General features: G+C 45.2%; 1 protein-coding gene and 1 long non-coding RNA gene across 2 annotated transcripts in view; both read left to right on the plus strand.

The window, feature by feature from the left end:
• Positions 1-26,877, plus strand: part of TLCD3A (TLC domain containing 3A) — a 266,585-nt gene that overhangs the window by 203,035 nt on the left and 36,673 nt on the right. The window contains exon 4 of the mRNA XM_086954995.1: positions 328-423. Within this exon, the coding sequence (XP_086811121.1) occupies positions 328-423 (96 nt within the window). The remainder of the gene's footprint in view (positions 1-327; positions 424-26,877) is intronic.
• LOC147730233 (uncharacterized) lies at positions 21,416-21,897 on the plus strand. Its single transcript, XR_015308568.1, has 3 exons — positions 21,416-21,536; positions 21,629-21,728; positions 21,813-21,897. It is a non-coding gene; the product is annotated as an uncharacterized LOC147730233 (long non-coding RNA).

Genomic DNA, 26,877 nt, shown 5'->3' on the forward strand with positions numbered 1-26,877 from the left:
TGTGATCTGTCAGACCAGCCTGCAAGAAACGGTCCCCATAATTGCCACTACCATTTCCGGCTTGTGCCCTCAGCTGCAGTGTTTGCAGTTAGGCCTGGAGGTGTCTGTAAGGGTCTATTTTGGGTAAGCAGTCTGTAATGTTAATAAGATGTCAGTAGTGTTCAATCCCACTGTTCACATAGGGTGTGTGCACAAAGATGTCGACATATGATTTTCATTTCCCAACAGTTTAAAAAAAAAAAAAATTAACCACTGTGTTATGTTAGCAATGTTTTGTCATCACACTTAATTGAAGTAACCATTGTTTTTTAAATGTTTTATTTGCAGTATTTCCGACGAGATCGTGGAGATTTTTATGTAGGATGTCTCTTTGTGGCAGAATTAAGTACTCCATTTGTGTCACTTGGTAAAGTTCTTAACCAGGTAAGCTATGGAATACATAAAGTTCCCAACCTCCTTGCTGTCCGAGGTTGTCACCTTTGGTACACATTAACTTAAAACTCCTACTAGTCGAGCTCAATTTACCGATTTATTCTTTTTGTGAGTGTTTCTCCAACTGTGAGGCCAACTTTTGGTGGGTTGAGAAAATCCAAGCATTAAATAAAAATGCTTTTAAATTGTGTATATATCTTGTCATGTTATCTGCGCTTTAAAGACAGAGATTATATGCCAGGCTGTCTTCTGACAAATTGCTGCTTATGTGTTTTAAACATGGGGTTTAGTGTTTGCAAAATATTCTCAGTTTCAAGTCAGAGTAAGTAAGTAAATTTTGTGACAATCTTGCTGGGATACAGAGAGTGTGAAAGGAAAGGCCGTAGGATGTCATTTTTTGTAGCACACAACAAAATGTAAATGCCTTAAATGAACTGTGCACATTCAGCAGTTAGGAATTTAAAAATAAAGCACATTTTTTATAATTCTGAAGTATGATGAAATACAAATGTCAGTAGGATCCAAATAACTCAAATCAAGACACTTTACATGGTGATGCACAAACGATAAATATTCTCTGAAGCCCAATTTGTGAGCACCATAGTGAAACTGTATGTCTGTGCAAATTTAGTGGGCATTTCAATTGAAGTTGGGCTGTCGGAAATTACACTCTGCTACCACTCCATGCCCTAGTTACATTAAAAAATCAGCCGTTTCATGTCCATTGAAGCTCAGTGGGTCACAAAAGTTTGACTTTCTCAAAAATTGTGGTGTGGTTCTTTAAAATATTGGAGGTACTGCTTTTGCTTAAAGTAAGTTGTTGCAGACAGATAGCCCAATAAAAAGCACTTGAATTGCAGGCCAGTCAGAAGGGGCAGAATACGGCGCTCAATTCCAAAGGCCCTGTGATTTTTTTGTAGGCCCCACGGTGCCACATCCTTTTATAGGTTTTACAGCAAATCTGCCCTATTTATTAAGGACAAGGCAGCTAACATGGGTAAACCACTAGTAGATGCCAGATGCAGGTTGTCCCCTGTGTTCTCTTTCCCTGCTTTAAACTAAAAAAAACAGGTCCTTATCCTTTTTAGGTCCCACCTAGCGATGCAGCGCATGCGCTGCCGCTTACAAGATCTATTGTTGTCGATTTAGCTTCCGAAGGGTGACAGGAGATGTGCATGCGCCCAGACAGGCGATGTGCACGTATACGGCTCGTGGCGTTTGAGCACAACGTGCGCATGGCATGCTTTCACTTCCCTTTCTTCCCCGTCGGCTCCAGATCATCTCTGAAGCTCCCGGGGACCCTGCACAGCATCAGCAGGTGTGACGGATAGTGACATTTAAAAGTGGTGGGCGTAAATACTGAACTGCGGGGAGCGAGCCTGAACACCTGGTGAGGGGGATTCAGAAATACAGCTCCAACAGGATCGAACAGATTAATTAAACTTTATATTCTTAATTATGTTGAGTAGGGACCTGTAATATAGGCAAAAAACAGCACACCTTAAAATAATAACGACTTCTAATTTATAGTATGAATATTACTTTTGCCCAAGAACCACTTTAAAAATCGACTGGCATCCTTGACTGGACAAACAATAGTTATTGTCATGAATGATTTTTGAGTCCTCGAATGTTTGATCTCTACTGACACCCAATAATCATATGTCAAAAATGTGTTAACTTTGCTTTCAGTGAAACCAACAGTTGTGGTAACAATCAGAAGGCAGAAAGTCACAAAGCCGAAGCCTCTGACACCGCCTTTAACCTCGCCAGTGTCCCCGTCGACTGAGTGTTGCCTCTTGTGGCTCGGAGGGTGCGAAACCTCCCTGTAAGTGGGCTACTGTTTGCCAGCTTCGTGCCTGCTCGCTGTAGCCGTGTCTTAATAGATTTACAACCCTTTCTCGATGGATGACCAATTTGCAGCTCTTCACCTCTGTAGGCCACTTGCGTGCGGAACCAGTTAGAATGTGTCATTTAAAAACACACGGCCCTGCTCTCGCCAACCTTTTACATTTAATTATCTTTAATCCGGGTTCAGGGAAATAAGGCGACGCGTGCAAATGCTGTTAATGATATCCAAATACATACTTGTTGACCTTGAGAATCGGTGCTGTATACCATTTTCAGCTCCCTTCCTAGAGAGAGCGGCAGTAGAGACACAACAGCTGATCAGCCAGCGTGACGCTACATATCAAGGCGCTCATTAAGAGACAATCCCTGCGCACATACTCATGCTCATAATGTGCTTTCAGCCAGAAATTGAGTAAACTCACTGCAATGAGTTGTTTACTTTAAGTATCTATCAGGAAATCATCTAAACGTATATACAAAAAAGTTGCATTGGAGCTAGCCTTACCACTTTAAGAGCGGCTTGAAGGGTCCAGGTTCAGGCTTCAAGGGCCATGCAGCCTAAGGCCTAATAGGAGCATAATCAGGGACCAAAATAAAATAAAACTTACAGCGCCACCTCAGCTCCCACCCGGCCTGGCAGGTACCGACTCCCGCAGTTTTTAGGTTTTGCCTCGTCGAGAGCTGCGCAGCTTTTCGGCGCAGGCGAAATCTAATGTTACAACAGTGTGGTTTGGGAATCCGCCCCTCTGTTCCATTGGCTAGCTCCATAAATGGAGGCTAGCCATTGGAACAGAGATCTGTCCCACATGGCCGGACCAGATTTGTGGGCGTTCCCGCGATTTCTTCCCTCTCCGCCCCTCTGTGTGCGTCATCTCGGCGGTGGGCGTTTTTTTTTTTTTTTTTTTAGGTTTCTTTTGTTCATTCCAGGCCGACCGCCGCCGGAAGAAGTCCAGGTGAGTGCCCGTTCCCGCCCCCTCTCCCGCTGACCGTGTGCCGTTCCCGCCCCCCCCCCCGCTGTCCGTGCCTTTCCCGCCCCCCTCCCGCTGTCCGTTCTCGCCCCCTCCCGCTGTCCGTGTGCCCGTAGGTGCTTGTTTTATTTTTTGTTAAACTTTTCTATGAATCGCTTAGTGTCTGTGGGGTTATTCTCATCTAAGGAAAGAGCGCCTGCCCCTCGCCGACCCACCAGATCCGAAAGGTTCACAAAAGTGCAAGCTAGGAACGGGGCATTTAGATGGTCCGGTTTTAAACGCTGTATTAATAACTAACACAGCTGAGAAGTTCATGTCCGTGATGGGTGCGGCCCTTTGTGGCGGCCACCTGCTGTGCGCAGCTGTTGGGTGAACTCTCCGGGTGCGGTCGCTCCCCATCTGTGTTCAGACATTGTGTCCAGTGATGTAGCAGGCGTTTGTGGCCCTTCTGCGTGAAAATGGGGAGGCGGCTGGCACAGAAGCCAGGTGCGGCGCTAGTAGCAGTGTCGGCTGCGGGGACATGGCGCTCCACAGCGGAGAATGCAATGTGAAGGAGGTCCAATGGCGGAATCCAGAATTAGCCCAACCCCCTCCTTCATGTCAGAATGAAATGTGCGTTTTTTAGCCTCTTGTGTTAAGCGAAGGTATTAAATCTCCAAAACCAATACTTTGGTGAACATTATAGAAGAAAGGAAGCTGAAATCCCGGGTCATGGCTAGCATTCCAGTACAGAGGCTACAGCAGCATGATGTACATCCCTAAACCACCCACCAAAAATAAAATACAAAACCTGGGAAAACGACGGGCAGGAACGGGCTGATTCAAACCGAGTTGTGCTTAACCAAAGCTCTATAATACAATGGCAGTACAATTTTTTGATCTTGGGCGTGATTGCCACCCACGTGTAACTCGTTCCTTTGTGTGATGAGGTGCTCGTGTGTGCGAGAAGGACGGAAGGTCCCAGTTCCAAATTGAGGACGTGGGACGAGAAATGTTGTAATTTTTCTTCGGGAGCCAATAAAACGTGTTCCTAACCACCCCCTCCGCCACCCAGTTCCGCAGTTGTCCATTAGCAGGTGTTTCAGTGCCGCCAACCACCCTTGCTCCGGGACATGACAGGTTCTGGGAGCTTTAGTATTAGTTTGTTTTAATCTAGCACACCAGGCACCAATTACAAAAGCGGAGACCAGGAAAGTGTGGGCTGGAACAGTCGGTAACCGTATGACACCCACCGAAGAGGAACTTTGGGTGGGGTCCATTCCGGAACTGCCTTGAAATGGCCATGCTTTGTTTTCACTCGTCTTCCGCGCAGCGTCAACCCTATCTGACACATTTCCTATGTGCCCCCCTCCCAGATTTGCAGCTTCCGCTGTTATAATTATTCTACTTCTAAGTAAAGAAGTATGGGTCCTCCTGAAATCCAATTTATTCATTACACAGGGACCAGCTGGGCACTCAGATCGGGGTGCGGGTTAACGGAGGCGTAGCTTCAGGGGGTGTTTTGGGAGCTGCGCCCCCTAATCAAAAAAAGTTGGGTCACCGGAGGAAGTCCAGTTCCAGGTGAGTGCTTTCCGTGTGCCCGTTCGTTCCCACACCCCCCTCCCGCTGTCCGTGCTTTTCCGGCACCCCCCTCCCGCTGTCCGTGCTTTTCTCCCACTTTGTGCATTTTGCATAAGGTACTGCAGTGCATTTTGTATCTTGTGATGCCGGAAGTTGAGTGTATGTTATTCCTTGTGAAGTGGGTGACTACTGTGTATCTGTGTGCCTTGTGAGACAGGCATTGTGAGACTTCGACCTTCATTGAGGTTGGCAATGTAAATAATGCCATTTATTTATAAGTAAAAAAAAAAAAGAAATGTCATGAGCAATGCCAATAGCTCTAAATTTTCCAAAGGCGAAACCATTGCATTGTAAATGCTTGTTCTGCATTGCTGCTCACAGGATCAGGAATGCCGCCTGGCCGGTCCCGACTCCCGCCGTTTTCCTGCAGCTCTGCTCTCCTCAGGATCAGGAATGCCGCCCAAAGGAAGCCTCCCCCCCCCCGGCCAATCACAACACTGCAATGGCAGCATTGTGATTGGTGCTGTGCAGGCGCACAGCGCCCCAGCCGGGAGCCTAATCGGAGGCCCTTTTCTCTATGTAGGCTGCATACATAGAGAAAAGGGAGAGTGCGCAGGACTGCTTTGGACGGCCCCAGGCCGACCAAAGCAGTCAGGGCCCAAAGCATTGAGGAGCGCAGCTGTGAAGCATTGCTGTTTCAGAGCACACAAATAGTGCACGCTCATTTTACTATTTTTTTTATTTTTTGACCCCTCTGAACTGCTAAAAGCGCTGCGATGCCCACTCCTGCAAGAATGATGATCTGTAAGCTTGAACACAATAATAATACAATGTATAAAGCGCATGGCTACTTCGGCAGAAGTGTCCCAGCGCTTTCTTAACTGTGGTGACTTCAGTCAACCGAGCCCCTGAAGACCTCAGACACTGGAGGGTGGGAGCGCAGTAGGGTTTGATGAAGCGGTGAAGATAGATGGCACCTGCTTTGTTAAAGACCCTGTAACAATAGCATAGAGCCTTCAAGGCAGACTTTATCGGAAGCCGGTGCACTTTATGCCGAGGCCGAGCCCATTGAAGCTTGTCTGGGAAGGTTCCGCAGTAGCCGAGCCTGAGTCCTGTACTGCATCAAACCATGAGAGCGTCAGGATGTAACTTGACAACATAGCATAACAAAAGAACTTAAGCCAAAAAAACAATATGGCATGGAAACTTTGCCACATATGGGAATATGGTAACATAGTTTACCATTCGCACAGTATGCAGTGAGTGGTGCTATCTGGTATTTTTATTGAATGAAGGGCCAGCCGTGGTTGACTGGTAATGTGAGGCTTTCATGCTTCCTAAATTGTTAAAGGAGCAAGAGGCATGATAATGCGATACCTCTGAAAAACTTGTCTCAATTAACTGGGGCAAGTTTACAAATAAACGCACATTCACGCCTTTATTACCACGGTGTAATCCAGACTCCTTGTTATGACCATGGTGTAACATAATGAGCAAAATGCTGGTTATTGCTTCATAATTTGCACGTAATAATGAAGTCACAGAGGAAAACAAAGCCACCTGCACCCTTTAGTGTGGCTAGATCTCACCTGTTTAGGCCTTTGTTTTCTGGTTCTGGTCAGGTAACTTTGTTATTAATAAATACACGTGCAAAAACATCATATACATGCCCTCTGCACGGATCTGTAGGGATTAATGTACTGTTTATTACCATTGCTTCTAGAAGGGCAGTGCATACAGCTGGTGGTTTAACCGTCCTTCCATAGGGTGGCAGTCTCTGTCGCTGCTGGGTCCACTCCTGTGCCACCGCTGGTGGATTAACAGTTTCTCCAGTGTGGAGGGGTACTATGTCGCTTTTGGTTATGGTCATACAGTTGGTGGTTGATGGAACAGTTCCTCTGTGGGGTGGGGTCTCTGTCACTCCACAGGTGAACTCTGCAAACATGTAACTGTTGGTTTAACTGTCCCTTCAGCGGGTCGCTTATGTGGCTTTGGGGTGGACTCCACAGTGCGTGCAGCGGGTGGGCTACAGTTACTCCAGTGGGCTGGGTGTCTGTGGCTTCTGAGTGGACTCCACACAGCGTCTGGTATGGCATTTCCCTCCAGTGGGGTGTGGTCTCTTTCTACTCTGGGTGGGGTCCTCAATGGGCATAAAAAACAGATACACTGCTAAACTACGATGCCCCTCCCCCCACCCTTTGTTCTCAATTGTATCTTGAAATGTACTCGAGGGCCTCTGAGATGGTATTTAAAAGTTAAAATTTCGCTCCCCCGAGCCCTTCTTCAGGACAAAGAATCCCAAATGTGCTACTTGGAATTAGTTTTTCATCTTACTTTGCCCCTAGTAATAATAATTCTGCTTCAAACATCCCAATTTCTTAAATAAAGTGTGTTTCTTCTGAAATGTCTGCAAGTCTGCAATTGTTTCCACACAAGTTTGCAGCATTAGAATATTTGGGGGCATTGGGGCGAGCCTTGGTAGAAGGTGGGAATGGAATGCGGTGTTTGAAATGGTAACCCTAGTTTTAGGTCCGGGCTTTGACAGCACCACAGTTAAACAGAGCTACTGCTAATAATGTACAGAGGTGGTGGCCCTTTTTCAATCATGTCTTGGCTCAGCCCAGTAAATTCATCTAATGAAATTGCCCTAATAGGGGGAGTTGGAAGCCCTGTAATAGAAAAGGTTTCCAGCTGAAGTGTGAAGTTTTTACACAAAAGAGCCCCATTTAAACCTCCCAAGGATGTAGCAGGTGCCCCATATGGCAATTATTGCGTGGTTGTGGGTGCGGGCGCAGGAGTGACAGGTGGGGGGCTGTTTGGCAGAGCAGGACGCCCAACGTACCACTCGCCATTTCCCCACACACTTGCTAAAACCATACTCTCTTCCCTGAACTATTGCACAGTTAATGCCTAAGGGCATTCATGCGCTATATAAATAAAATTAACATAACAGTGAAAAGAATCTTAAGGTTGGCAGGTCCGGTATTGCCCATTTGGGGCAACTCAGTACTTGCCTTAAATGAAGGGACATCTTTACTCCTAAAGACCTCTGTCTGCTGCTGCTTGACATACAAAATGCACAGACCGCAAAATAAAATAGGTTCTCAAAACCGGATTCCCCCATGCCAACATCCACGGCATTCAATGCAAATACAGAAAACAGTTTAAAAAGTTAGAAATATGAATATATCGTCAAACTGCACTTCTGTAGTGTCCAAGTGCCGCAAATAAAAAGTGTTTCTTTTACCTACGTTAATTAATCAATTTACTGACTTCAGAAGGAAGAAAGGCTCAGATAGCCTTGTGGGGATTCAAACATGTGACCTTCATATCACTGCATGTTTCAGTGGCGATAGTTTAACTCATACACTATCTTTCACCTGAAATAAATGCATTGTGCGAAGATGTAATGAGCCAAAAATCAACAAAAAAACAGCAGGAGTCTTGCTTTCAAGAGACCCTGATGGTGCACATGTAGCATGCTCTTTCCAGCAGCAATTCATCCATTGCCCGGAGCATTAAAAAAATACCGCTCTGTGAAGAGGGAATCATTTGACTAAGCCAATAGGTCCTCTCTATATGAGAACTGTTGGCTTTGCCAAAGTTTCTTAGCCATGTTGCAACATGGTTAAAAGTAAAGAAAACAAGCACTTGCAATGCAATAGGTCTCGCATTTGCTAGAGTTTGAGCTATTGGCATTATAAATGACAATGCCTTTTATTAATGTGTTTTGAAAACCTGCAAGCGGTGCGTAAGCGCACACTTTGAACTTCTAGTCATTGCTAATGAGAAGCAAGGCTGTCGGGAACCGCGCCTCTTTTACTGCCAGCCTTGCTTCTCGTAAGCAAGGACTAGAAGTACAAAGTGTGTGTTTACGCACCGCTTGCAGGTTTTCAAAACATAAATAAAAGGCATTGTCATTTACAATGACAATAGCTCAAACTCTTGTAAATGCGAGACCTATTGCATTGCAAATGCTTGTTTGAAATGTTAGCTATGAACAAACTATGCAACAGAACTGGAACACATTTTAATGCATCAGTGGCTGAGCTGATATTTTATGCGCCAAGTGCCCTGACATTTTTAGACATGCCAAAAATGTACCTTTATAAGAATGCCCACATTCACTCGATCATTCTAGATTTTGTTGACGTTCCGGTTTTCGGTGCCTGATTTAGCAGCATAAATGACAAGGAGTGCTTTTCTTTAGCATTTTAATGTTAACATTCACTCCAGAATTGTTCCCAATGCCTCTTTAACAACCTAGCATCTGCATCACTCGATTTCCCATCTTCACAGCTTGCATTTGTCACAATCATTCCTGCGTTATCAAATGGCACAAAATACCATATCAAAACCCATCAACCTATTTCTATCATTCTTCTTAAACTGCTTAGTCTGGGCAACCATCAACTTCTCTTTGATCCTTTTCTGTTTCGGATCAAATCAATCACTATTGTACTTTGCAAATTTGAAAATTGTATCTATACTCTTTGTCTGTCAGCACATTACATTTGTAAAATATGAGAACTAAGCTCAGGAGAGGAGGGGGCGTGGCCAACAAGGCCAAGATGGCGGACGCACTGCAACGATGCTCTGCATCCATACCCCATTATCCGACATTTATCTCTGTTGCCGGCGGTCATCCAAATATGACAGGCCAAGTACTGGTCCCTAACCTACAACCTGCACATCAGAGGGAGCTCCGCGTCAGCGGCTATGTGGTAACAGAGAAACTGTCCTCTGGCAGATAGGGCTCTAAAGGTGACGGCTTGGGGTATTGTTGTCGGTGTTCCCCCGTCCCACCTGTTTGACACTTGCCTGCCGTCATGAACATCACTGGGTGGCTGTGGATGCCTGGAGCCGGAATGATGCGACGGTCAGCGCAGGACACTGAAGGACTGGTGCTGATGACAGCTGGGTGGAGTATGGCCTCCCCCAAGGGGTGTCCCGCTGCCACTTGCTGGGACTCCATAGAGCTGTGCCCCCATTGGAGTGGCAGGTGAGGACACTGCGTCCAACGCTACAGGCCTGTGGCAGACTCCTGAGCTGGTGAGGGCTGGGCTGCCGAGACGGCCTGAGGCATGCATAGCTTGATGTAGGTATTGCTGCGGGCTTTGATCGGGCCCAGGCCTCGCGGCGTCGACATCTGAGGCTCAACTGCACCATGGCTATTGTACATGGGAGTAGCGGTCCCCGCTGCAGTTTGAACCACTCAGAGCACTAGTGGCCCAGGGACTGGCGCTGGCCTGGCCAAGACTACAGGCGGCACATGTCCACGTGCAGGGGAGACAAATTGGGTCATTGTGCAGCGGGTATCTGCCAAAATTAGGCCCTGGCATGAAGCCACTAATAAACTGTGCTCCTCAAGCTAGTGTGTTTACTGTAGGGTCCGGGGATCATTACAGGTCCAGGCCCAGGCCCAGGCCCTGAGGTATTTCTTGGCCCAACACTGTGTTCTGATTTGCCTGTGTGGATATGGAGCCACGTTTTTTTTTCCTACGTATAGCGCCCATCAAAACTGTGTCGCTGTGAGACTGGGACGCAGAAGGCTGGGGGAGGCGCTGGTGCCTGAAAAGCAGTGGTGCTGTGCTGTGTTAAGGCGGGGGACTGCGTGGAGTCCGTGGGTAATTACGAGCCTAGGCCTCACTGCGTTAGTGACTTAGCAGTCAACATCAAATCAATGTCACTTGCATGTTACTACCAGTTTGTCTCCTCAGTATGTAATGGTTGAATCCCATCTAAAACTGTTGGTGAAACACGCACTGGGAGGAGACACCTGAATCTGAGATAGGCTTTGCAGTGTCTCAAGACTGGATCTAGCAAGACGAGCATGTCTTTGTTACTTTGCCAGTCTGTCTAGTTTTGATGAGGAGCTGATTTCTCCTGCTCACAGTCGCCTAGCGACAGCCACCTGACAGGGATTGACCTGTACTGTATACAAGTAGCTTGATTGCCCTGTCCCGCCATAACTTGCATCAGTGGTCATCGCAGTACCTGCCACGTCCCTCATTCCAGCTGGAAGCACTCCTCGAGACCCTGCTGGAATCTGCATTACAACCTCACATCATCCAACATGAGTCTGTTGCGGTCAACGACTTTGGGCACCCCTGTGTGTAGCTGCGGGGCACACACCGTATCAGATGGAGAAGCCTTGAGTTCTGGAACCCTGGGCTTATCAGTGGCCATAGAGAGCAAATTTGATGTCCTACTGACTGCTATAGAAAACTCCAGAGCATACTTGAAATCCAGGATAGATAGATAGATCACCGCGTTTTTCGCGGGTCCCTGCCCACTGTCTCGTTGTGTGGCCATCTTGGGAGGGGGCACACTGCCGGCGGCGCGGTTAGCGCGATAGTCTTCAGGCGCTCGGCGTGCATAAAGGCAGGCGCCTTGCAGGTGAGCACTCTTACCATCTTGTAATAGAACGCTCGGAAGCCCGCGCATTTACAGCTACCTTGCTGCAAGCTGCTTGATTTAATCCGCTTTTAAAAAGCCCCGTTTTTGCTTATATTGTTTTTTATAATTTACCTGATTCTCCCTTGTTTTTAATTAACGCCACTCGCAGACTTGCACTCCTGACACCTTACCCCCACTCTAATCGGTAGATCACCGCGTTTTTCGCGGGTCCCTGCCCACTGTCTCGTTGTGTGGCCATCTTGGGAGGGGGGACACTGCCGGCGGCGCGGTTAGCGCGATAGTCTTCAGGCGCTCGGCGTACATAAAGCCTGTCATGCTGACGCGCAGCGTCATCACGCAGCGTCATCGCCGGAATATCGGCGGACTTTCGCCAGAGTCAAGCCCGTCTGTGCCCGTCCGGGCCCAGACGGGCTCAGGGCATGGCACCCTGTTTGACTCTGTGGCGCAAAGGGACCCTTCTCTGAGATATTCTAGGGAGTCTCTGCTGTCGTTACGTGTGTCCAAACAATCCAGCTGTAGTTACTGCTGGGCGGAAGGTACCCCGTTTGCTCACTGTCATGTGTGCTGTCCTGCTAGTACCGGCAAGGACCAGACTCTGCTCTCAATGGCCTTGCTTAATTGCAGGTCACTACCTTGTCATGCCACGGAAATTAACTCCCTCCTTTTAGACCATAGTTTGGATGCCTTGTTCCTTACGGAAACTTGGCTTACCTCTAGTTCTGGTCCTGACATCGTTACAGCCCTCCCCTCGGGATACCTTATGTTCCATTTGGATAGACCGGACGGGAGGGGGGGGAGTGGCTATTGTATACAGAGACAAATACGTATGCAAAGCGGTAGATTGCGGCATTAACAACTCTGAAGGTTGTCAATTTTCCCTATGCATATCTTCTACTGTTTCCTTTTCTGGCCTTCTTGTGTATCGGCCTCCTGCAATGCTGGGTAATTTTGTAGACTCCTTCATTGAGGCAGTGATTCCATTGGCTGCCGCTTCTTCCAACTTTGTAATCCTCAGGGACCTCAACTTACATTTCGATGACCCCGACGATATAGTAGTGAGAGACCTACAAGCCACGCTGGGTGCACTTGATTTACATCTTGCCAATGTTGGTGTCACCCATAATAGGGGTCATCAGCTTGATGTTGCTTTTGCCAATTCAAACAACCTACAAGCGTCCCAGCCGCTGGCTCTCCCCTGGACTGACCATTATCTAGTGCCGCTTAGATGGCAGCTGGAGAAGTGGAGAGATCCTGTACCTACAGAGTATACAGTAGAACGACTTTGGTCGAAGCTATCAGCGGACAGCTGGGCGGCAGAGTTAGAAAGAACCTGTCCTCCCCCTGCCGCCGATCCCATTATTGCTGACCAACATATGGGAATGTGGTTGACTAATGCTTTGGACTCGTTGATTCCAAAAAAACGGAGACTGGTCAGGGAAAGAAGATTTGGCTCCGCTCCTTGGTATACCCCCGAACTTAGGGGTCTCAGAACCTCATGCAAAAGATTAGAACGTGCATGGAGGAGAGAGCTGACGAAAGAAAGTCGTGAAAACTACAAGAGAGAGATGAGGAAGTATAAAAACGCGTTGAAGGATGCCAAAAGGAACTTCTTCAGCGATAGGATTGAGAGGGCAAGTAATTTACCAGGGGAATCCTTTAAAATCTTTAAGGAACTTCTGAAGGCCCCAGTCCCGCCAGTTGTATATGATAATCCCAAAGAAAAATGTGAAGAACTGGCCCACTTCTTTCATTCTAAAATAGAGAAGATCTTGTCCTCTCTGCCTGCAACCCCTCAGATCCCGGAGTTAGATGTTAGCCCACCAATTTGCCCTGAGGAGCTCTCCTCCTTCGGCCCTTTTTCTGAAGAGGAGGTCATTAAAGTTTTGAAAGAGATGAAGAGTGGATCGCCTAGTGACCCAGCCCCCATGAAATATCTTAAACTAGTTGCTAACACTCTGTCCACTCCGCTTACTGATCTAATCAACCTTTCACTCTCTCAGGGCATAGTGCCCCAGAGATGGAAAAAGGCAGTGGTGAAAGCACTATTGAAAAAACCAGGATTAGACTCCTCTAATCTGGCCAACTTCAGGCCTATTTCACTTTTGCCCGGCTTCTCAAAAGTCGCAGAGAAGTTGGTCAACCGCCAGCTCTCCTGTCATCTAGAGTCACATCACCTGCTGGGAGACTCCGAGACTGGCTTCCGTCCCGGTCAGGGGACGGACACTGCCCTACTGGCAGTAGTGGAGGAAGCAAGGAGCATTCTTGATACAGGAGGGTCAGTGGCAGTGATCCTCCTGGACTTGAGTGCTGCCTTTGACACCGTAAGTCATCAGGTGCTCCTCCAACGCCTGTCAGAGATGGGTGTGTCAGGGACGGCCCTAAAATGGCTGGAATCCTTCCTTGCCGATCGCTTCTACCAAATCTGGGAAGGGGCAGAGCAGTCGACCCTGTTCCCTCTTCAATGTGGAGTCCCGCAGGGCTCATCTTGGAGCCCTACCCTAATTAATATATACATGACTCCGCTTGAAAGAGTGATCGCCCCTTCAGGAGTAAAGATTATCAGCTATGCTGATGATACTCAGCTGGTGGTAGGCCTCACCCAGCTGGTGGAACAACCTGAAGTTCTGCATGACTGCCTTGCAAATGTCCATCGTTGGATGTCCCACTCTGCCCTAAAGCTCAATGGGGAAAAAACGGAGCTGATGCTCTTAGGCTAATCTAGTCCCTCCATTATTGCTAGCTGTTGGCCCCGGTCTCTGGGTGATCCACCATCTGCCAAGAAGGAGATCAAGACCTTGGGAGTTTGGTTGGAGGAAGATCTGTCCTTTAGGACCCACGCCAGGAAGACCGCGGGGGTCTGTTTTGGGCTGCTGCGGTCAGTTCGCAAGGTGTTGCCACTGCTCCCTGATTCAGCAAGGAAGCTGCTGATTCGCGGTTTAATCTTGTCGAGGCTCGACTACTGGAACGCGATGTTTCTCGGTGCTCCCGAAGCGACTTTTAAAACCCTCCAACAAGTACAAAATGCAGCCGCCAGATTGTTGTTGGACGTTCCCAGAAGACATTCAGCTGCCCCGGCCTTGAAAACGCTGCACTGGCTCCCCGTTAAGGAGCGGGTGAAATTTAAAGAGCTATGTACGGCCCACAAAATTTTACATGGTAAGGGCCCCCCCATTCTTGCCACTATGGCACGCCCTTACAAGCCTACACGTCCTTTACGTTCAGATCAAGGACATCGTCTGCAGTCAGCTAGAGTAAGGAAGGCTCGCTCTGGGGGCAGGCGTTTCTCAGTGCAAGTGGCAGCCTTATGGAACACCCTGCCCCTTAAGATCCGTTCAGAGCCCAAGATCCTACTCTTTAGGAAACTTCTGAAGACTCATTTGTTTCCAGTGTAGCGATTGAGCTGAGGCTTCCTCCCTGTTCTGTCTCGCGCCGGGATCCTCCTGGGTAACTGAGCGCGCTATAAATTTTGTATAAATAAAATAAATAAATAAAATAGCGTTGTCACTGATCTGATGCTGCTGAGAGCAATTCAACGCAGACTCGCTGACTAGGTCTCATCTACAGAGCGGATCATAGATGAACTGCCGCTGCATCCTTAATGAAGATGCTGACCTATCGGGTGCGCACGTTGGTACAGAGAGCTGAAGATACAAAGGGGATATCAAGGAGGAACAATGTACGAATAGTGAGGTTGCCAGAAGAAACCAAAGGTTGGGACGTTGTTATTTACGTTGAGGGTTGGCGACGCAACCTACTGCCCCCACAGGTGCTCTCTCAGTATTTCAATATTGAGCTTGCCCACCATGTTCCAGCACATTGGCTGCTGCCTGGCTCCCGTCCCAGACCTATGATATTTAAGATGATGCACTTTCGAGACAGGGACCATATATTAAGTGAGGCAAGGAAGCTCCCAGAGGTGGTGGTGGGAAATTCTCATGTCCTGTTTTTCCCGTAGTGAACCGCAGCAGTACAAAATAGATGCAGCACTTTTTACCATTGTGAAATGCAGACTCTGCGAAATAGCCCTGAAATACGCGCTGCTTTACAATGAGTAATTGCAGACAGAGTTGCATACTTGTTTGACTCACTGGCGGACACCTGGGGATGGTTGGAGACATACAGCCCCCCTTGCTGATCGAAGGTCAAGGTCAAGGTCAGACACTGAGGTGACTGTTGTAGGCATGCGGACCTGACTCCGTTGACCCTGTGCTGAGACAATACGGACCCAGGTGTCTGGGGCTGCACCAGACCTGGAGCAAATGATTGCGGAGAGCCGCCAAGTATTGTAACAAGCTTCTTCAATTTCAGAGATTTCACAATACCGAAGCCTCGACAAGGAGTCGCTTCATTCCTCCAGCTTGGAAAAATCTATTGCAGCATGGACTTCTCAGTCGGAATCGGTGCCTCTGCAGCAGGTGACACCATAGACATCAGCTGACATCAATTGACACAAGATGATTGTAATCAACGCTGAGCTTCTCACCTTATGAGCTATTCCCCCCGCCCCTTGGAATTTCAGGTTGACTACTGCAACCCCTCCTGATTATTGTATTGTATTTGGATATTTGTAGAGCGCAACCTATCGCTCCAGAAGGAGCATCTTGGCGCTATGCAGATGTGTCCCGTAACGATGAATATCTAGATTGCTGCCATTGCGATACTGTCTGTTAAGTTATAAATCCAGGTTTTGAGATGTTTTCTGAAAACACTTTCTTTGTCGAGCATTCTGAGGTACTTGGGCATAGTGTTCCATGCCCTTGAAGCCAGTACCGTGAGTGTTTTACCTCCCTTGGTTTTGTACTTGTATCTGGGAATGTTAATTAGGTTGCCTCCGGAAGATCTCAGGCAACGTGGAGGGTCATAGCGTACAAAACGCTTCCTGAGGTACTTTGGGCCTATGTTATTAAGAGCTCTGAAAGAGATCAGTAAATGTTTGTACAAGATCCTCTTATGGAGAGGTAACCAGTGTAAGGCCTGAAGAGCGGCAGAGGCAGAAGATCTTCTTGGTAATTTCAGTAACAGCCTAGCTGCCGCATGCTGCACGCTCTGCAGTTTTCTCAGGGTGGCTTTTCTCACTCCTGCCATCAGGCCATTGCAGTAATCTAACCGTGATAGTATTAATGCTACCACGACTGACTTTCTGGATTCAATGGGCAGGAAATCGAAAAACTTTTTGAGTGACTTGATTATGCTGAAGCAGCATCCTGCTGTGTTCCTTACGTGCTGGCCAAAAGAAAGGGCTGAATCAAATAGAACTCCTAGGTTTCTAGCAGAATCCACCGAACTAGGCGGGGCAGGTGAATCTTCAGGCCACCAGTCTTTGGGACAGAACTGATGACCTTTACCTAACGGAATGATTTCAGTTTTGTTGGTGTTGCATCTTAAGTGGTTATTATTCATCCACTCGAAAACCTCCGTCAGGCAGATCTTAAACTTCTGTTCCGCATCGGTGGAGTGTTTGTCTATCGAGACAACAAGTTGGGTGTCGTCAGCCTACGATGTAACTAGAATCCCATTAGACTATCACCGCTATTAGAGGGACCATATAAATATTGAAAAGTAATGGACTTAAGATGGACCCCTAGGGGACGCCTGATGTAATCTTTTTTTCGCTGGATAGGTAAGGGCCCAAAGAGACCGTTTGGGTTCTATTTGTCAAGAAGGATTTTATCCAGGCCAAGGCCGTATCTGTCACACCTATATGTCTCAACCTTTTGATCAGGATATCATGAGAGATTGTGTCGAATGCTGCTGTGAGGTCTAACAAGATGAGGACAGCATTTCTACCCTCATCTTGCAAAAACTTAATAGAGTCCGTGAGATCAATAAGAGCGGTTTCCGTTGAATGCTTAGGACGGAAACCTGATTGTTGAGAATGGAGGATATTATGCCTGTCTACGAAATCTTTCAGTTCATGATGTTCATGATTATATCTCCCACTTACCCGATTGGTACACCCAGGGTGGATTCCCCACCTGCCCCTGACGAAGCAAGTCAGGCGTAGTTCTTCTGCTAATACCGACTATGGCTCTATTCAATATAATTGAAGGGGCCCATAGTAAGTTGATCTTGTCTGCTTCCCCCCCCTTGCATTTACAGATTAGTTGGTGGGCATATGTCCATTCAGTCCTGGTCTGGGCAGGCGCCCAGTTGGTTCTCTGCTCCTCTAGTATTTGAGATGTTGAGTTTTGTAGAATTGTTCTGTACACTCAGGTTATACTCACAGTGGCTCCGGTTTACTATTGCAGCAATTCATGTATCTTCTCACGTGCGCATACATGTTAGTATTTGATACTACCCCCACAAGTCCCCACCTTTCTAATCCTCTATATGGACATTTTAAAATATCAACCTCAACGTGGGGGCATACATACTCCTGGGTGACGTTATGCTATCTACTCTTATCTGACGTGTCAGCAAGTGCATATTGAGCGACTATAAAAGTCGTATCTGAAAACGCCAGATATGATTAAGCTACAGCGTCGCTGGCTCGGACAGTGGTTTGCCACTGGTTTCACATATGCGCACGGGGCATTTGTGTGGGTCAGGCCAGGAGTCTCATCCGCTGCAGAAGATCTGGTGATAGATCCCGAGGATAGATACGTCCTTGTGTTGGGAGGACTAGATGGAAGAACTATGCTATTTTGGCAGCCTTTATGCCCCTAACACAGACCAGTCCGCATATCTCAATGCTCTTTCAGGGGTTCTTTCACAATGGAGTGGGATACCATGGTTGTTGAGTGGCAACTTTAATAGTGTGCTCGACGTCCTCAGACCCCCGTTTCCCCCTCTGCCACTCACTACAACCTCATCAAACGCTAGAGCTCTAGCAAGTTGGCTAGATATGCAGGGCCTATCAGGTATTTGGCACAGGTGTAACTATTCGACTACGATGTACTCCTTTTAATTAGCGCCACACACACTGCATATCAGGCTAGATAGACTTGTAGGCACATCGGCGGTCACACAGCACGTCACACGCACTGACTACAATTTCTTAATTAACTTACACTACATAAACCAAAATAAACCTTGCCTGCTGAACCTAAATAGGAGAAAAGCTGATTAGAAGACGACGAATTGCACAAACGGCAAGATGAGATTATCACCTTTATGGCACTCTCAAACGATTCACTCTAAGCAGACCCATGTCCAGTGGCAGTCCACCTTTGGTTAATGGATTTGCTTCCATTGGAGCAACAGACACCAAGCTAGATTAAACAGGCAAACTCCTAGAAAAGAAAACTTGTTAGTTTAGAAAACCCGGTCTGTGTGCATGTGGCGTCTTGCAATATACACTACCTTTTGGCAAAAAATGTAACCACAGTATCTCGAGATCTTGGATTTCAGAAAATCTAATAACCAAACGAATCAACATAAATAGACAAAACCTTTTCAACACATTTACAAATAAGAATAGTACATATCAACAACAGTGATCCAACTACCAATTGAACCCAAACTCAGCATCACTAAACCACAAGCCTCATACACAGCATACCAATCCATCAAGCAGCACAGTACAAAATACAACTCAAGTACACATCAAAATAACACACCAAAATGCACTCGCAATCACTAGACACATCTTGCCTTATTCATACTTACAATCCAAATTGTTCAGAAATAGCACTGCATGGCAATTTCTCTTCAAAATGCACCAGGACAATCCCCACTAAAAATACACGAACACTAACCACTGGGTAAAAAGAGGACTTTTGAAGCAGAAAGGAGGTTGTCTTTAACATGTAAACTTTTTCTCATACCAAAGCTGTGGACATGGGGTACTCTGAAATATTTAGACACCCCAAACCTTTACCTCAGACAGAAGGCCCATGTTCACTGGATAGGAGAAAATGTTGACCCTCAATTTTATGAAGTAACGTGTCCCCAAATTTAAGCACCTGCCATTCAAATTTTAGGAAAACATTCAATAAGGAAAATGGACTCACTCAATAACTAAGTTCTAGATTAATGGAAAGTTAAAGGGTTTTATGATAGAATTAAAAAATAGAGCGATACAAAATCCTTGCCATAAAGGCTCTCAGTGGGGAAATAGTTCAGAACAATGCTGAATCAGACATTATTCTGAGTCCAAAGTGGCCAGCAAAGTCAGGAAAGTAATGGACAGCATCTTTAGTAGAAAGAGGAATGTCTTCCGGCTTATCCCCAAAATTGAGAGTTTTTATACATTTCGCATATGAAATTACAGAAATTGCAGAATCACTGTGGTGTGAGCACATGTATCACAGTTTATCAGCAAATCAGAGTGCAACAAATGTAAACAACATATTACCTTTAGCACCCAAGCAATTTCCACTACATGATTAATTATTTAGCACCCTCTAAGCTAAGGTGTTCCGGAATTGGTAGAACAAATAAGATACATTACGAATAGCATGTTAAATGAATGAATAGAGCAGGGTGAACCAACAGAATGTCCTTGAGATCAATATTTCAGTTTGTGAATGAATGGGTTAAGTTAAACGAGAGCAGTATAAACAAATGACAATGGAAATAAATATCTACACATCAGCTTAAGTGTGTCGTACTGAAATTGCGGTGACAGACGTGGGAAAAGGGGAAAGGAATGAGTGTCAAGGGAAACTTCCACCTTCAGCAAGATGGCAATTGTACTGAAATTGAAGCCTAAATTTAAAAAAGCAGAAAAAAACACTTTTGCAGATCATAAAACGTTCATTTCAAAAGCAGCTGAACTGTAACAGGTGTGCACATGTATAATCTAGTGTGAAAATGAAGTCTGTAAAATATTAATAATGTAGAAAAATATAACCAGTCTGTCTAAATAGTGAAAATGGGTAGTAAATGTGTTATTACACATTTTTACTATTAGCCGGAATTTAAATAAGATACCGTATTATCGCTGTTACTGATTACACCAGAAAAACCCTGGTGGCAAAGAACAAGAAAAGAAAAAATACATAATAAATCAGTGGTAACATCAGAACCACAAGTTATACAAGTTGTTATGTATGGCTCTCACTGATATCAGATGGCGTAAACACCAGGGGCCAAATTTGAGAAAGTGGTGCGTTGTCCTTGCATCACGCAAGGGAAACTCAACACTAATATCAGATTTACCAAGCTGTGCAAGACCACCTTGAGTGGCCCTGTGGTGTTTGGTAAATCTGGAGTAACGCAAGGCAGCATAAATTCCTGCCTTGTGTTAATCTGCCACAAGTAGGCATTCCATTGGTGGAGCGTGGGTGCTTCCACGCATCCATCCATCGATTCTGGCGCAATCACAGATTTACCATAAGTGGTAGTCCTGGGAATGCGCTAACATTCTACACATTCCCAGGGGAGGCGTAATAAAGAGAAATATCTTTACTTCTCCTCATTTATTCCTCTCACACATAGAACTAGAAATAAACACCTCCAAGGATTAAGGAAAAACCATCAGAGGATTTTTTTTTGTAGGAAGGTGTCCTGCATAAAAACAGTCCTGCCTGCAACACAGGCAACATTGCACTATGACGCAAGGGTGACTGCATTGGAGCTAGTGGAAGGGTAAAAGTGCCTTCAAGGGAATTTATTTTCTATATGTTCAGTAATTCAAATTGGTTATAGAAGGATAAATCAATAGTCCTTATTATGAATCAATCCAATACTATTTGACTCGAAATTCAATATAGATACTTTGTTTCATTAAAACACAACATATAAACAAAGACACAAGGTGTATTAGAAAAATAGTTTTATCAAAAATTCATTGAGATAAGTGACTTCATATACAGATAAATAAACAAATAAGGTTTAGGACTGTGGGTACATGTATAAGTAAATTACTACGTGACTCAACAGAACCTAAAAAACACCTAACCCACACCACATTGAATAAAACAAAGATAGGATAAGATGTACTGTCGACGTTTCGGTTTCCTAAGAGTCAATTGTAGAAACCATCCTCAGGACTGCTGTCAATTATAATCTGTATAGAGGTATTGTAATCTGAAAATTGAAGATATTTACAGTTACAAGTCTACACTAACTATATTCGTTACACCTTAGTGACAAAACAATATATTTACAACATTTACAATAATGGTACAATGCTGTATATATATCCGCTATTAACTTCTAGATTACTGATGTTTAAAATACATCACAATGCGCTTTGACATTTTTGTCACTTACGCCTATATATCTCTTCCATTAACCCTCAGATTACTGATACAGGATTGGCGAAAGTCTGTCTCAAAAACAATCCTTCTTATATGAGACGAATTCGCTGTCTCTACGTTCACTTTGGCTGTAACAAAGAATACACCCCATCTCAACTAGGTAAGATCGCTATCACCATTCAGGCTTTTTACAAGCACCTTCCTAGTCTGTTAAGATATTGACAAATCCCAACACTGTCTATCATCTTTTAGACCATCGCCCTACGTTTCACATGTGTGAAGATTAGACACGACTTCACAAACAGTCTGGATTGATTGATTTCGAACTTTGAGTCAAGATAACGACTCACAGGTATGTCCTTTAATCACAAGACAGGCTCTTTAATCAGCCTCTTTAATGGGTTGATTCAATATCTTTGATTTTTTTATGTTTCAGTTAATCAACAAAGATACACCTCAATTTTAATCAAGTGTAATTTGTTACACGTATCTCATGTGACGAAGGTGCAGGAGCATTCCACACAGGTATATGACTTCATTTGTGAGTCTCTGTTGCTATCTAAACCCAGTAAACCATTTCAGTTTTTTGTTACTGATGTTAGTGCAAATTGATATACAATTAGTGTATCTAATATGGTCTCATAGCCGAATTAGTCTCCAGGAAAGATTGCAATGGAGTCTGAAACACTTTGAAAAAAAAAAGGGAAAGGATTTGTTTAGAGTTCTTGCGAGGAAATGTTAACTTTGGATCTCCAAGTATTTTGAAAGATAAGGATGAATTATCTTTCGGAGAGTAGAATCGTTTAATAGGGGATACATTTGTTCCTCTTGTAAATATTATAATAATGAAGATTGGCAAAAGATTTTCATAAGTGTCATTTGAGGAAAACCGCTACCAAACAATTGGTCTGACCAGAGAATTAGTTACCATTCATGGACAAAATGGGCTCCAGTTTTGTCAACTCCTATAAGGATATGTGTTAAGAGTTTGAAGATTGACAGTGTTCCCTTAATTCCTATGTCCTCTCCCGAAAGGACTTTGCAACAAGTGTGTATGGATTTTGTGCGCCCATTTCTCAGTCTCAGAAATTAGATGAAGTACACAATTGTACTTGTGGAGTACTATTCCAAATGTGTATGTTGTAGGTTTGTCAGAGATCCCACAATGGAGGGTTTTAAAAAAAATGTATAGTCGAAACTGATATCATTCATAATTGCACACCTTTGCTTACACCCAGTTATAATCGTCTGGCAGAAAATAGTCGATGAATTTTGTGGAAGGAAGTCAAACAAAACAGCATTAAGTAAAGGTAGATAAGTGGAGGGGTCCAAGTATAAATGCTCTAGAGTAATCAAAAATATGCATGAAAGGGTTTCTCACAATGTGATAGTAAAAAACAAAAGGTAAACAAAGCCAGTAAGTCTCACCTTTGGAACAAAGTACACAAACTTTGGGCTTTGCCAGTGCTTGTTCCTGATACTGAACAACAATGGGGTAAAGAAAAGAAAAACGCAAGCATTGGTAAAGGCAATAGGTCTGGGCTAATTTAGGTGAATGTTTTCTTTGTTCTAATGGATGAACGTTTGACGCTACATAACATTTGAAGCTATATGATTCTGAACCTTACAGAAAGGTTCTCCTTGCTCCTATCTGTGCTAATTCTCCCTGAACAAACAGATTTGTTTCCACGATTGCTTTCCGCAATATGCATACTTCGATGGTAGTTTATATCACTAATAAGGGAACTAACATTGCAAAAACATTATGCGTGAGAACAGGTTGATTATGTATTAAAACTAAGTTATACATTTGACTGACACTTGAGGCGTATTTCTCCAGCACGTCTTTGTAATTAGTATGATAACTATCCCACCTCTAGATTAAAGTCCTTAGGTTTCGTTCTTCAGCTTTGTAGGCATGTTATTCTAGAAGGCAAGCTTTGAACAACCCCTCCTTAATAACATGTTTGGCAGATAGCTCTTCTGTCGTATTTCTGCCATTTTGAAACACTTTAAATACGAGGTGTTCTCATTACACAATGTATGCTTCTTACGTTAGGTAAGAAGGCTGCCTGTTGTCCGCTCCAGCCCTTGTATCTTTACCCTCTGGTAGCCAAAGTGCAGGTTCATTTGGCCATAGCAGCTTGCTTTCCGCTGGGTAAAGTGCTGGTTACGTGGACGTTCATTCTACGGAGCCACCTGGGTTTCCTACTTATTTTATAATCCTCATCAGTGCTTGGCGTACATATTTGGAGGGTTTTATATTGGCTTTCAAATTAAATGCGAACGTGCCTGCTGAATACGGAGTTATTTCCATATTCCGGGAGAATAAACATAACAGAAACGGGACAGGCCACTCACTGACTTACAATATAGTCGGGCATTCGTGCGCGCTACAAATATACTAATCAAATCAATCGGCTTTATAAACACTTGATGGCTTCTTTCTTTTCGGGGTCGATAATAATACATAGTTTTACAGTTTATGCAGCTGCTGTTTAAGCTACGGTCTGAGCACTACCTAATCTGGAATCATCACATAAGAGAGCCAGGCATTTGGGGCTGAGAGGGCTTATTTATGTTCGTAAATGCTCGTACATTTCTGAAATGTATTGTGTGCCTGTAAATCAAGGCCCAGATTTACTAGAAAGTCATGCAACGTCACGCTGCTAGACAACTTGCTGCGTTGCATGAGCAGGAGAAAGCAGGTATGCACCATTTCTACTAAGATATGATACATTCCTGCTCTCTCTCTGCACTGGCTGACTAGGGCCAACGCAAGCACCCTTGCGCCATGATGCAGGCAGAAATGTTTTGTGCAGTAGGGGACACCTTCCTGGACAAAAACAACCCTTAGAGGCAGTTTCCTCTTTCTACATGTGCTGCAAAATGCAGTACACTTAGAAGGAGGAACTAATGAGGAGAAATACACATATTTCTCCTTGTTACCCCTCTGTTGGGTAGCATTTTGATGCATTCACAGGTTTACTATTCGTAGTAAATTTGGGAATGCGCCAATATCCATGGGTGGATGTGTGGGAGCACCCATGCTCCCACACATCCACCCATTGGGAATGCCTTCCCAATGCAGAGTATTGCAAGGCAGCAACATGCGCTGCCTTACGTTATTCTGGATTTACTGAACCACGCATGGTGGGCTTGCATTGCCTTGCATCTCCTTGAGTTACGCAAGGGCCACGCAAGCCTCTGGGCTCAGGTTTAAAAAGAGAGCTAATGGTGACACTAACTAGTTAATGGCAGATGCAGCAGACTTCAAAAGCTGATGCAAATAGTCAGAGCCACTCCAGCAACTACTATTTCCATTCATCTTTTAGCTGTTGCCTAGTGGTACTCGTTTTGCAAAAGGGCAAACTTGAAGCAGGTTGAAAAGGCCCTCCAGTCACTAAAACATAACTTGAGGCTCGATTACTGAAGCCAACCACTACACCAGTATCCTACTTTGACCCCAGGTTGCTCCCTTAATTGTCCAGAGCAGTGCTGGAATTGGGAAAAACTAGGAACCTTTAGTTGGGGATCAAGGTATGGCAGCGGCAATGTGGTGGAGCTACGAGAGTAGAGCTTTACAAGCAGAGTCTGACAAACAACTTGTACATTTATTTAAAAAACAAAAACCAGCATATCGGAAATTGGCAACAAGGACGTGTGACAGTAAATCTATTCTAATCAATTGGCCAAAAATAGGCTTCTTTGTAAACTACTTTACAGGCTTAAGACACGTGCTGCAGAGATCTATGTGTACCCATCAATTTTGAGCCGATTATAATAGCGGTAGGATAACTCTAGTGGTTACTTCATGCAAACTAAGTCATGGGTTTAGATCATTATTGTTTTTTTTTCCCAACCCATTGTTATTCCAAGATTGCAAAGAAGGGTCCCTTTGGGAAGTAAAGTATTGTTAGTACAGATGCCCATAATCACTATGTTACGTTTTATACCCAGACTTTGTGCTTGTCCTGACCATTCACTCTTAACCTATAATAATACCAGGGGGAAAAAAAATCTGCATCTTTTCCTTGTTCAGCGGCATCCCAGATCCAGCCCAGCTATAGCTGCCAGAACCAAGATCCAGCGATATCCCTCTACTTTCCAGTACTTGTTCAGAGAACATAAGGTTTTTTTTTTTTTTTTTTTTTGTAAGACCTTTATTGCAAATACGTGCTTATACACAGCAGTGTGCCCACAACCCTATACAGGGCCGGCCGCTACCGGATCAACAATTAGCAATTAGAAAGCACATATCAAATGACATCGTGCGAGCGCATACAAAGATCGCAGAGGGTAATAATATGTCACAATGCAAACCCAGGCCGTCCTCCGCAGTCGCATCTCGCTCTTCACATATAGTCTCATTTTACAGTTTTTAAACCCAACTTGAACAACCCCCAACCCCCCATCCCAAACATTCCCAGTCCCAGTCGCAGTGAAAGTCCAGTTAAGTAGTACAGAATAACAGATTAATCCAGAAGGTACTGAAGACACCCTCAGTGGTCAAGCAAGCTGTGCAATCTCGGACTCAAAACCTCGCAGGAGTCCAGTCAGTGGTTGAGTACCATCAAACCCACCGAACCAGACAGCCCCTCTGCACGGTTCTCCTACAGCAAATGGGAAGAACAACTCATCCCCGGCAACGTCACAGCACATCCATTCAGGTAGGTAAACACTCAGGCTCTCTATCTCCCGGCAACAGACCCTCACCCTCAGCGTTGGAAGCATCATCATCCTCCAGAGATAGCATATACGCAGTGTATGGAGCCCAAATGTCGCGCGGACGCGACCTCATCGGCAGAGCTTCAGCATAGCAAGTCAATTGGTCCCTGCAGTAGGCCATATCTCTTAGCCACAACTGGACATCAGGCGCTCGTCTTCCACCCCACACCATAGCCACCCTCCGCTTGGCAAGTTGTAACGCCAGAAGAACCAACCTCCGCTCCCCACTAGGCACACCAGAGGCGAGCCCCAGCAAGCAAAGGCGTATATCCAACGCAACCTCCGTAGTCACCATCTTAGTCAGTGCCTCAGTCACAGCCACCCAGAAGTCATACACTCGTGCACACCCCCATGCCAAATGCACGAAATCCGCATCATCTTCTCCACACCGGACACATTGAGCAGAGTCGCGTAACCCGTACCTAGCTAGCTGCGTGGGTGTGTAATACCATTGATGCAGAAATTTAAAATGTAATAGGCGAAAATTGCCGTTGGCTACATATCCCCCAGTCATGGAGCAGCATTCAGTCCATTCATCATCCGCTAATGGATCTGGCAGACATTTATCCCATCTGGCTCTAGCCAGTTCTGCACCCCCTCCTTCGTCCTCCTGAGCAGCGCGGTATAATCTGGAAAGTAGTTTAACTCTGTCAGTCGCGGTGTAGAGTAACTGCAAGGCCCCCAATGCTAAAGGCTCCTCCGGATATGTAGGGTATAAGGAGTGTATAGCCGCCCGAAGTCTGACATAAAGGAAAGTAGCCATTACCACATTC

The sequence above is a fragment of the Lissotriton vulgaris genome, chromosome 2_1, assembly GCF_964263255.1.
Source record: "Lissotriton vulgaris chromosome 2_1, aLisVul1.2, whole genome shotgun sequence".
Lineage (NCBI taxonomy): Eukaryota > Metazoa > Chordata > Amphibia > Caudata > Salamandridae > Lissotriton > Lissotriton vulgaris.